Genomic DNA, 12,195 nt, shown 5'->3' with positions numbered 1-12,195 from the left:
AGAAACACAGGGCCAAGAGCAGCTTTAAGTGTTTTCTTGGGAAAGCAGTGTTTCCATATATGCTTATACAGCAGTGGGATTGGATTTACTTGGGAAACAGGGACCTCCCAGCAACATATTGCATGAAATTATGTTTCTACATTTGGCACTGCTGGGGGAAATGAAGAGGAGTGGAGGGAGACTACAGAGGCTCTGGCAAAGCTGAAGGAGATTGGGTAACGTGCTTGTAGTGCCAGTTGCAACTAAATTACTTAGGGAATTAATGGGTTTAGTTTTATGTAATTTGTTTAGAGATTGCAATACCATGCCAGGGAAAGAGAGCATTTAATTGCAAATGTAGATGTGACATGACATTCTGTCTTACTGACTTTTTCAAGAGTGTAGGGAAAGAAGAAAGTGTAAACAGCTCAGGAAAAACATGCATTTTACATTGCAACAGGCTGTTAGTAAAGAGCTCTGATGCTTTATTCACATGGAGCTTATCATCTTTTTGGTGTCCAGGGAAGGCATCCACATTATTTATTTATTTATTTCTCAAAAAGACAGTCAGTCTTCAGAGCAATTTACGGACTTTCTTCATAATGCTGAAGTCCAGGTATTCATCCAGAAAGCTGCTAACAATCCCAGCTGCACCCAGGGCTATCAAGCAAATTAGAACTATCAAATTCAAATAAAAGCCTGTTAACCTAGAAGTGGAAAGCAGAAAAACACTGTTATAAGCTGTACATGGTATATTACAGTGAAATTGTCCACAAAAGTTAGGAAGAGGTGTGTGGAATCAGAAAGGATCACTGCTGCAACACTAGCTTGGGGTATTTTAGGAATAAACCGAGACTTTTCACATGACACACATGACTTTTGCTGTTGGGCAGATACCCACTTCTATTGGGCAGATACTCTCTGCTGAGCTGACAAGTCTGCAACTGGTTATCACTTTGACTTCGAGATGGATTTTTGGACCAGAAAGGAAGAGCCTGAGTATCCTACTGGTGCCTAAAGACTTGATATAAGTAGCCTCTCTGAGCATGCCATGTCTAGATGCAGATTTGAAAATGATGAAGTATGGGATTTTTTCAGTTTCAAGAGAGCATGGAGGAAGTCTTTTGCTTAGCCCTAGTTGTAACCACTTCTTTGAGCATGCAGTCTAGATTTGTCTTTATAACTAGCAGGCCTGTAGTCAGTGATTAGGATTGAGATTCAGGTTGAAGACAAATTAGTTTCTTGCTACTAAGGCTGCTGGAGGCTTGTTGTATGTTTTGGGGCCAGGTTCTACACACCTGACTTGTGCTGACCTGTTGCTAATTGAGGCTCCTGCTGGAGGTTAGCACCAGGCAGGCCTTGGTAGCAAAGCCATTTCCCAGGGCTGCCAGGCTGGCTTTCAGCACTCTCTGTTTGATGCAAAGAAACCAGTCTCACCAACATGTGAAGCTCTGTCTAATAGTGAAGCCAGCCACTGATTTATGGTTTTCTTGAGAGGCAGAATCTATTGTTTTAAGAGTACTGAAGTAATACATAGGAAAGATCTCTCAAACAAAGTACTTTTTTGTTTGTTGATTAAAAAAAATCCATTATGCTCTCCTTCTTCATTTATTTACATGTCTGCTCCCCAAACTTCCTTAGCAGTTGCAGCTCTTCTGGCTAGTGTTCGTTGCACCATTCAAATGATTGCATCTCTTACTGGGAGATATAAAACTATCTCCATATATTTGCTCTGGAAAACATAGCCTCCCCCTTCTCTCAAGCAACAGCTCTTCAAAAGTGGGTAAAGGATCAGTGGAGCTGTAGTGAAGGAGAATGGTAACTTCAGTACACAAACCATGGAAAATAACTCTGTAGGACAGCCTTTTACTGCTGCAGGATTGTTCACTGCTAAATAATCTGATTGTTTTCTATCTTCCTCTAGAAGACATTGCAAGTCTTTTAATTTTTTGACAAGCATACATCTTGCTATTTTCTTCTTATGACTGATAATGGGTGGTGGAAGAGAGCCTGAGGTCAGGACATAGGTGGTGGTGCAGTGGCTTCAGTGAAACAAGAAATAAATCACGTATTTCAGTGTTTACAGTGGAGGGTGTTTTGCCAGTGTGCATGTTTGTTGAAGCAGAGTTCATATCAGGAGGCACTGTGCACAAAACATTTATTAACATACTCTTATCCGAAGCCATGTTCTCTTATCTGTTGGGTGAAAGTTCATCAGCCTACAAGGCCAGATTGTTTGCTTCCTCTAGATCAACTTGTATGGCTAGAGACAAGGTCTTACTGTGACAAACTGAAGAAAAATGCAAAAGAGCAGACAGACAGACATGGTCCAGGCCTTGCATGAACAGTCTCCCACCCTGATGAGATGCAAAAACTGTGCTTCTGTTTTCAGACCTCTCCGAGTCTGGTTGTCAGTTATGCCCAGTCCAAAGCAGGTGCCCACAAGGTGAGCATCAAACCTTTTCTTTCTCCTGACCTGTAGCACATGCTCATCTTAACCTAGGCTTCTGCTGCAACACCCACCCCTCTTCCCTGAGGGTTTCTCCTTCAGACCTATTGCTGACACTTCACACATGTTGCATTCAATCATAATCACTTTTCACTGCCAGTCCCTGGCTCTCAGCCCAGCTTCAGGCCACTGCCTGGAGCTGGTAGCCTGCATTCAGCTGGTGACTCCTTACCTTCCTTTCACAGACTGGACGTAACCATGGAAGTACTTGTAGCGGGCAAACACGTACAGCACACCCAGCAAGGAAGCTAATTCTGGGAAAGGAAAGATTAATAGAGTGGGAAAAACAGAAAACTAAAATTGAGGATGGCAGTTCACCACTTTAGATATGTTTTCTAGTTATATAGCTCTGGGCATTTTCATAGCTGTCCATACGCTGGGAAGTTACCTTGGAAAAGAATCATTGAAAAGAGTCATATATATATATTCTTAAACACTCACTGCAGGAGGCTCTTGGTATGGGTTTACAGATAAGGTGCATATAGGACTGTCCAAAAAAATATAAAAGAATTCCCTCAAAAGGAGAACTCAGGAACTGACAGGCATCTGTATCCTCCCTGGTTTGGTGGTTATCCCAGAGACAGGATAGTGGTTTGGAGCACTGTGGCTTGGCCTGCTGCTATTTCATATTGTTACGGCAGTCCATGCTAAAGGGGAGTGTTTGTTTTGGAAAGAGAATCTTATTTATGTTGTTAATAAGCTGCTTTGCATTTATATAGCATCTTTTATCCAAGGACATGTACTGAAGTTAGCTTCTGACCTCCCTGAGGGAAGAGTACAAAGTCACCTCCATTTGAGAGATGGAGGAGGTTATGGAGGTCCAGTGCAGGTTGTATTATCCAGCACTAGGCAGTGCCTGTTAATTTTGTGTTTTCAAACTGTGTGTGTGGGTATTACAGAGGACAGCTTTTGCTGTGTTCTGGACTAACTCACGTAAACATACCTGTGGGAGATAACTAAAAATTTACTTAGAGGAGTTTATAGTCATCCTTCATTTCTTACATGTGACAGTACTTGTGTTGCTCATTAGCAACTGTGATTTTTCCTGGATTCAAGTGTCTGTCTATGAATACATCTATTATTTCATATTCAATTTGTTGGCTTAGGTGGTACTTCTTTAGATTTACAGTGGATTTACAATGGAGATGGGACTTCTGTCTGTAAGAGAGCTCCAAACTACAATGACTGTTTTGGAGCAAATATAGAAAATGGAGAAGCCCACACGCTTCTAAAACATTAGTTGGATAAGGGTTAATAAAGCAGAATGTAAAATTTAGGCTCTGTCACAAGTTCTAGTTCTATGAGAGACCAGCCCATCACTGTCAGGAGATATCACGGGCCGACCTTGCAAAGTCCAACAGAGTGAGGGGTATGAAAGCTCTGATGTGTCTGAGTTCAGAACATTTGGCAAAAAATGCCCCCCTGCTAGGTGCCTGAGAAAACACAATAGGTTTTCAAGAGTCCCCACTGCACACCTGAAGATGCTGCTGCTGTGACTGAGCTTCAGCACTCAGGGCTGTGTCCCACGGCAAGCAAATGAGTCACAGCCCAGTGGTGGTGTCTCTCATTGGGGATGTAAAAGCAAAAAGCTTTGTTGGCTTGAGCTCTGTCTCCATCAGACAGGCATGAGTGCTCTGACCTGAGTCTTTTCAGGCTGCCTCCTCCCGGAGGGACGGCAGCTGTGCCTGATGTTCTGTGAGAATTGCCCCATAATGTGCAAATAATTGTTAATGGAGAGCGTCTGGAAGCTGCTTTTCTGAATAATGCACCCTGAAAATTCGCTGAATTCCTGGGAAATGTGTTGTACTGGCTCCTTGGTTTGCAGAGAGAAGTGGAAGCTGGTGGGGCTACACGAAATGCTGTGACTAAGTGGGGATTTCAGTGCCACAGAGCATTCCTCTAAGAAGGCTGTGCTAGGGTAATGAAATTAAAAGCAGGGGGGGAAATGCCTACTTCCTGATGGAACTAAAGTGGTTTTTAAAAGTTATGCAAAACTTCTCAGTTCAAAATAAAAGCAGAAAGTGTTTACCTTGATTAAAAAACCATCCTGCAGTCCAGAGGCCAACCAGAAATATTGGGTAAAACTCCACACAGTTTTGTCTGCAGAATAAATTTGAAAGAACATCAGTTTGGAAAGGAAAAGGACTATGGGTGGGATTTTCCAGGAGGATCAGCTTTGGCTTCGTTTTGTTGCCACTAAAGTTAATCCTATCGAGTCCAGTGGAAGCACAGTCAAGGCAGCATTAGGTACTCCTAAAATTCTCTCCTTTGTGATCTCCAGTACAAACTATTTAAAATATTTTCCTGGTATTTAAATTTAAGCAAGGATCTGGATCCCAACTACATGGAAATAAATAGGACAAATAACCCTAAATCAAGTGCCTATGCAGCAGAGAAAGGTGGGAATTCCAGCACATGGGTGTGATGTTAATTACTTGTCTCCATACTTGGTGTGCAAGTTTTGTGGGTCAGCATTACCAGGACTGCCAGAGGAAGCACAGAGCTGCTTGGATTGCTCTGCTGAGGCCAGCTGCTTTTATGAAGTGCTATCAGGCACAGACAGCACATGACAGATCTTCTTATGGCGAGGACCTTTATTTGTGAACATCATCACCACTAATATTTTCTTGGGATATCTTTTCTTGGTTGTTCGAATGAATTTCTTTTTAAGGAATCACGTAAGCTTCTTTATCTAACATATCATGTTGACTAATAACTTGTCTAATGTATTGTGTGTCCCATTATTGTTATCCACTACAACTACAGTTACAGCGGAGAGGGTTGTTTGAAATAAATATAAACAATTTTGCACAGCGTCATTAGTTAATCACAAACTGAAGCCCTTTAGGAAAATAGTCTTCTTAGACTGTCTATTCCACCATTATCCACTGTGAAGACAGAGTTTTTCTTTGCTCTTCTTTCACGTTTGGTGATAGCCACAACCCAAGAACTGACAAGCACAGCTTGCTAGATCCAGAACATCTGACCAAGCTACAGTGTTAGCTCTCAGATCCTACTTAAGTTTGGGTAATCTGGTTGCCTAGTTTGATCAGAATTTGAACAGTGACTGTGAGATGAGCTGAACTTACCCCATTATTATTAAAATAACATCTGAACCATTTGAAAAGTCATTTGTTCATTTTCTTTTTCTTTTGTTTGTTTGTTGTTGTTGTTGTTGGGTTCTTTTGAGCAAAAGATGAAAAGAAAAGGTGCCTTTTTAAGATAAAGTTTTTGCTTCTCTTCTGGACTGAATTGTTATTCACTGCCACCATCTTAATGATCTCTAGACTTACTGTGCACGAAACGTTCTGTCAAATTCTGGAGCTCCAGTGACAGCTGGGGGCATGACCTTGTGCTTCATTCTTGATTTCCCCACCAGCCAAGCAAAATAACCTGCAAACCAGAATAAGAGCTCACAAATGACACAGTTCCTCACTCCAGTTCCACTTCTAACACACATTTTTTTTAACTTAATTTTTTAAATGGAGATCATTGTTCTTCTGCTTTCTCCATTTCATTCGGCACAAAGAGACCAATATTAGATAAACCAGTTTTTCCTTACAAAAATTTCGATCTTATCTTCGAGTGACATCCATGAGAAGGGGGGAAATTGTTATTTCAGAAATACATTCGTTTTCTTTTTGCATTTGCATTTGCTATGACTTAAATATCCTTCCACCTCACCTGAATCCTCGAACTACACAGCTCAGGAGCAGTCTAGTCACACTTCAGGAGTAGGGTGTTGCCTTAGCAGCATCTCAAACCAAGCTGCACCGATGGAAGTCACTTCCCCACTAGTCTGAATGACATATGGTCATTTTGTTTTAGTGACACTAACAGCTATGAGGCTCTAAAGGACAGGGCAGTCTTGCAGTCTTTGGAAACAAAAATCTGGTAGCTACCGTTTTAAAGTTATTTATCCATATGTTAGAGCACATGCTTTTCCATCTGTCTGGGACTCTCAAAAATTCAGTCTATTGGAAAGAGCAGAGAGAGTTGCAACTGGTGAGGCTGTAGCCTGTTCCCTGCTCTCCACTTGATCTGCTGGAGAGCTCTGAGAGCTTCTTGTTGGAGGAACTTATGCTGTTTCTCCTCCACTGACTTGAGCTGATAGTACTTACCTGTCTTGTAAAAAGCATTTTTTAGAACTGATGCCATGCCATGAAAAAGAGAGATTACTTACTGTACAGTGACTAAATATAATTTACTTACCAAAAACCCCAAAGCAGTCAAACACTATCTCTACACTTCTGACCGTAATTCTAGGATCCCATCCCACATGTATATGCATATTTCGTTTTATTTATGTTCTCATTGCAGAAGTCTCCCCCTTAAAGTTGAACAGAGGCTGTTGCAGGGATAAAAGGAGAGCATTTTGCTGAATGCAGCAGAGCTACTGAGCAACACCCTGTTTGCCTTTAAAACTCTTTGGGTACCTGGAGTTGTTGTTGTTATTATTATTATTATTATTATTATTATTATCTCTAAGTTATTTTCCTGGCCGTGTCCTGAGAAGCCACATGTTCCTAGCCACCCTGAGAAGCTCACTGCCTACCTTGTACCTAAACTATCTGGATCCAGAAACCAGGCACCCACCTGAGTCCACTAAAAAGGCTTGTCTAAGGTGAGAGCCTAGAACATACCTTCCATCCTCCCTTCTGGGAGCAGTGGCACTAAAATACAGCTAGAGGTATTAGTGGTGCTATCCCATGCACCTCTTATGTCTTAGCCTTGTGGCCAAAGCCCTCAGCCCAAAAAGACGTTTTGCCATCTGTCTTCTCCCCATATAAGTAATTACAGGCTGTGCTCAAGTGACCTCTCAACCTTTCTCTCCAGAAGCTAGTCAGAGCAGCTCAGCTGTCTCTCTACAAGGCATGTTTACAGGACCTTTCATTGCATTTGCATCCAGCAGGACCCTCTCTGCCCCCACAGAGCCTGGTGATTATGCCTGATGTTTCATTTGTTATTTGCCGCCTTGCAGTCCTTTCAGAAGGGAAGAATAGCACTGGAGAGGGTTTAGGGAACATTCTTCATGGAGATTGAAACGTACAGAGGAACAAGAATTACCTCTGAGAAATGTTTTCCCTGAAAACAACTGAAAAGTTGTTTTTTAACTTTTGTTGCCCTCAAAATGATCTAGTTTTATGACAAATGCTACACGCTGGGAAGTCCTACCTGGCTTATCTGTCAAAGGGGTGGGTGAGCTGTAGTGTTTTGTGCAATGGCATTTTTAACCAGTAATATGCTCCTTATTTTCTGGCTGCAATGAGCCATTCTAGGTATACAATCAATCTGGGACTAGGTTTTTTCTACTGAGGAACTAAGGCAAGCCAAGGTAGCTCATGACATACAATTCAGTTTTTTTAAAAAAAAGCCTTGAGTGGATGCTGGACAAAATAAACTTACTGGGGAAAATAAGAAGATTAAGGCACTGTAGGGGCAAAATCATCCTTTTTTGTTTAGTACAATTAACCAAAGCAAATCATCAAGGCTGTGCTACACCTCTGGCCTCAGCTGTAATGTGATTTGCCCCTGCTATTGCTTGGTCAACAAGGTTTGAGGGGTGGAGATTGGGACATGGGAGACTGGTTAACTGCAAGCAGAGGCAGGTTGTGCTAGTGTGCTGGTACAGCCACCCATCATAAAAGGCACTTATTTAGTGGCTTCTGCTGTGATTGATGGGGACTTGGCTTCAAATGGACACCAGTGAAAGCCAAGCCATGGCACTGCGTAGCAGGAGAACAAAAGTCATGTCTGTCATCTTACAAGAAAAGGTGAGCCCGGTGTGCAGAACTAGACAGATACCAACCAGGGAGGCAAAAAGATCTCAGGAGAGAAATGATTACTGTGGTTTTTGTTAACTGCATAGGACTTGCCTTTTAATTCCCCCCAGGTGAATGGAAACTTTCCATGTAACTCCAAATTAACGTTTTGTGATGATGGTTTAACAAGGGCTGGAGTAAATAACAAAGCAATGGGTGCGCTCTTCTGCCCCTCTCACAGGAGGTGCTATCATGAGGACTCCTGAAAGCAGTGCAGCAGGAGTAAGTAAAGATTTTCATAGCCATTTTTTCCCCCTGTATCAAGTTGTTCAATTCTAACAGGTGAAATTACATGACTGAGGTAGTTACAAAGTATGCTTGACTTGCTTTTGTTAGCCTTTTTTTTTTTTGCTTTTATCTTCAGGTGGCATTTATGGTTACTGAGTTAATAGTTTTACTCTGAAAACGTGGGACAAAGTAGGCTTTCAAGGAATATTACTCTCAAACATTTTATATGTGTAAAAAGCCTGCAGAGGAGCTGCTACTTGTATCACAGTGTATGATAGTTCATATTAATTTGCATGGCCTGGCCTCACAGTCCGTAAAAAAACAAATCAAATACTTTTTAATAATGTCTTGCCAGGCCCTGGAAATACTAAAAATTATTTTAAAAGTCACTAGTTCAGAGAAATGATTCAAAATAGAGGAGTAGTGAGACTCCTGGGTCCCTGCTCTTTTCTGTATCAATGACTGGGATTCATTCTGCCCTTTCATTGAATGCCCTTGTATTCCCATCAGTCTACGAAACAGTAATATCTCAAGCAAATCTCAACTGCTTAAAACTGGATTCATGACTGGAAACCACTTCCTGCGTTGTTCCTGCTCCTTCTTTCTACCCTGGGGCATTTTTCGCACCACTTCATCTTCGACTGACCTGATTCTTTGAATAACTCGTGGTTCTGAGACACAAAACCTTGTACCTCTGATGGCTGCTGTGTGAAACCCAACTTCCACCACTGCTTCAGGGAGGTGGTATTGCCCAGTAGCACCCTCCTAACTCAGGACTGGAGGAGGCTCAGCAGAACAGACAGAAGAGCAAACAGTGCATGAGTGCTGTGTATGTCACGTCCAGTTCACAGCAAACACTCACATGCTGGGCTGCTCCCCTTGCATGAACTGGTTATAACACATGCTTACAGCCCTGGTTTCACAACATTCATTTGAACTTCCATCAATTAATTTGTGTTGTATTACCCATGCTAGAAAGCATGCTGAGAGTACACCAAGCTGTGATGGTTTAAATCAGGTCAGCTGATCAGAGTCTTACACAGGTTGCTCTTTGGGCTTGATGTCAGACTGCCAATGTAAATTAAACCCCAGGTTATATCACCTTTTCCGTGATTTTAACTAAGATTAACTAATATGGATTATCCATCATAAGGAAGAATACAGGTATTTTCCAACTCCTTTCAAATTCTCAGTATCTGTACAAACTCCTTGAGTTTTCAAGCTGCAATTTTTTTCCAAATAATGTTTGGTTTTTCGTTTGGTTGTTTTTAATCCTTCACATTTTTATGTTAAAAATAAAGGCAGGCCAGCTGAACTTTCCTGGAAGTTCATGACAAATATTGCCACCAGGTAGACACAGGGTTATACAGATAGAAAGAGATCCCAGCGTCTATTGTAGTTGATCTGATGACAGAGAAAGAGAATGTAAATTTTCAGTGCTTTATATTTGCCTTCTGTTGTGCTGAGGTTTTTTTAAACTGGAAGGGTCAGATTCTCAAGCTTTTTCTTCCTGCTGGATACAGATGTTGTTTCAGCAGCTGAGGCTTTGAGAACAAATGAACAATCAAGCCACATCGATAGGTTGCTTAGGTAAGTTGGCAGTGCTATAGATACTTGGAAAAAAGGCAGGGTAATTATTTTTAACTTGCTTTAAATCTCATAGCATAAATGTCTTCAAAATGTATCTTTTCCCTGGTGTAAACACAACTACATGCATCAACACGTTTCAAAGAAAATAATGACAAACATTAAAAATCATACTGCAGTTTCAGGTTGATACACAGCAAAACCAGCATCTCAGGCTCGCCCATTTCTAGTCATAGAAGAGAATCATTAAGGTAGGAAAAGATCTCCAAGATCATCCAGTCCAACTGTTAACACAGCACTGCCATGTCCACCACTAAGCCACATCCCCAAGAACCACATCCACATGCCCTTTTAACACTACCAGGAATGGTGATTCTACTACTTCCCTGGGCAGCCTATTCCTTGATTCTCAGAGGTATATCTGCAGGGCATAAAATAAGTCCATTTAGATCTTAAAGAAATGGAGTGATGAGAACATAATATGGAATAGCCGGTCTTTTTGTTGCCTGGTGTAAAGGTTTGCTTTCTTATTTCATTTCAGATACTACGTATATATCCCTATTTCTGGAAACATCCTTTTGCAGTGCTTTCAGTCCAGCATTGTTGTATCTGATTTCACAAATTTACTCTCACTTACTAGGTTTTAAGTTGTATAGATGCTTAAATAAGAATCAAAACCAAGACACAGTGTGGCTTTGAAGTAACTTTACAGCCAGTTACAAGCTCTGATAATGGTATGATTCCAAAAAATCAACAAACAAAAGAGAATTCAAAACAAATTAGTTTCTCCCCAGAGGGAAAAGTAATCTGTCCCACTGAGCCTCTCAGACTACAGAGAGGGTAAACAATGCTTCTGTTAAAAAATATTACGAGTTATCAGTCAGAGAGCAACCAATTTATCACAAAATAAATCCCAGTACTTCAAAACCAGTGGAAAACTCCCCAAACCCCAGCCATACAACTCACAGCTCTTTCTTACATTGCTGGAAGGCGGAAAGAAGAGAGACAGCCGCAAGCAAAATAAAATCACCAGCCATGTTCCCAGCAGTTTCCGTGTGCAAACAGGATGTATGTATGGGAGAGCCTGAGTGAGCAACGGGGGAAAACAACAGGTGGGAGAATTAGAGTTCTTTTCAGCACTGCAACAAAGCTCTGCCCTGGAAACAAAACAGTCTAGTTTTTAAAACAAGAGTGCAAAATTAGGACCATTTTTTCTCCCTGCAAAAGTTCAGCCCTGCCTGCTTCTTGCCCGTGCGAAAGTGCGGCGAGAACAAAACCAGACTCCCCTGCCTCTGTGGATTCAGCTGTTCCTTTATGCCTTAGATTTCAGTTGCAATCTCTTTGGGGGAGAAGCCCCTTTGTTCTGCGTTTGTAGGGCCCCTGGTACGGCGCGGGCTGCCTCCATCACTCGCAGCGCCGCTTGAAAGCAGCAGGTGCGGGAGAGGCGAGGGAGGAGCGGAGCTTTGTGCTGCCCCTGCGCTTGATTTACGGGATTTGCCGGACACGTACGGCACAGGCTCTGCCGGGTGGCAAGGCAACAACTTTTCGAGTAGTCAGCACGCAGAAAGGAATTGTTCGGGACAGTTCAAAGGGTAAAACAACTGAGAAAGACAGAAAGAAATATCTCCCCTGGTTTTTTACTGCCTGGAGCACAGTTCCTATAGCTTGTGCCTAGTCTTAAAACTGGGAGAGATTCTCTCGAGGAATGATTTTTTCATCATCTAGTGCTAAGTAACAGGAAGCTTAATGTCATTGGATTTTATGGTCCCATGAGACCACTGGAACAAAACCAGTGTGATGTTTGTTGTGGCTTCAGTATTATCTATCCACTTTGCCTCCAGATGAAGTTAAAGTGGGAGATGCCATTGCCTTTTGTCAAACTTGCTAATTTTGAGGGCTAACACACACACACACACACACACACAAATACTTTAAATCAGTTATTTTACCTCGCCAGATTTTGCAAGGTTATTTATTGGGTATTAATTCAGTACATAGTTCTTTCTAAAGATTGGAAGAGCAGACATACTGTAATAACAGTAGGTGGATGTTTGTGCTTAGTAGCTCTTT

At 41.7% G+C, this 12,195-nt stretch overlaps 1 protein-coding gene across 1 annotated transcript; it reads right to left on the bottom strand.

The window, feature by feature from the left end:
* Positions 1-333: 333 nt before the first annotated feature.
* MGST2 (microsomal glutathione S-transferase 2) lies at positions 334-11,537 on the bottom strand. Its single transcript, XM_008933790.3, has 5 exons — positions 11,105-11,537; positions 5,782-5,881; positions 4,518-4,588; positions 2,661-2,742; positions 334-686 (listed from the first exon to the last, which is right to left on the bottom strand). Exons 1-5 carry the CDS (start codon positions 11,160-11,162, stop codon positions 554-556), a joined length of 444 nt encoding a protein of 147 aa, XP_008932038.1. The 5' UTR covers positions 11,163-11,537; the 3' UTR covers positions 334-553.
* Between the last annotated feature and the right edge of the window lie 658 nt (positions 11,538-12,195).

Source organism: Manacus vitellinus, unplaced genomic scaffold (assembly GCF_001715985.3).
Source record: "Manacus vitellinus isolate BGI_N305 unplaced genomic scaffold, ASM171598v3 scaffold_0_pilon, whole genome shotgun sequence".
In the NCBI taxonomy this organism is placed as follows: domain Eukaryota; kingdom Metazoa; phylum Chordata; class Aves; order Passeriformes; family Pipridae; genus Manacus; species Manacus vitellinus.
The sequence above is the reverse complement of the archived record's forward strand: the minus strand, read 5'-3'. Positions and strand labels throughout refer to the sequence as shown.

What these genes read in the sequence shown, in the direction of transcription:
- MGST2 (XM_008933790.3), bottom strand. Translation starts at nt 11,162, where the DNA reads ATGGCTGGTGATTTTATTTTGCTTGCGGCTGTCTCTCTTCTTTCCGCC. An exon ending in GACAGAACGTTTCGTGCACA is followed by an intron (nt 4,589 to 5,781) that starts GTAAGTCTAGAG and finishes TTTATTCTGCAG; the next exon opens with ACAAAACTGTGTGGAGTTTT. An exon ending in AGGATGGTTTTTTAATCAAG is followed by an intron (nt 2,743 to 4,517) that starts GTAAACACTTTC and finishes TTCCTTTCCCAG; the next exon opens with AATTAGCTTCCTTGCTGGGT.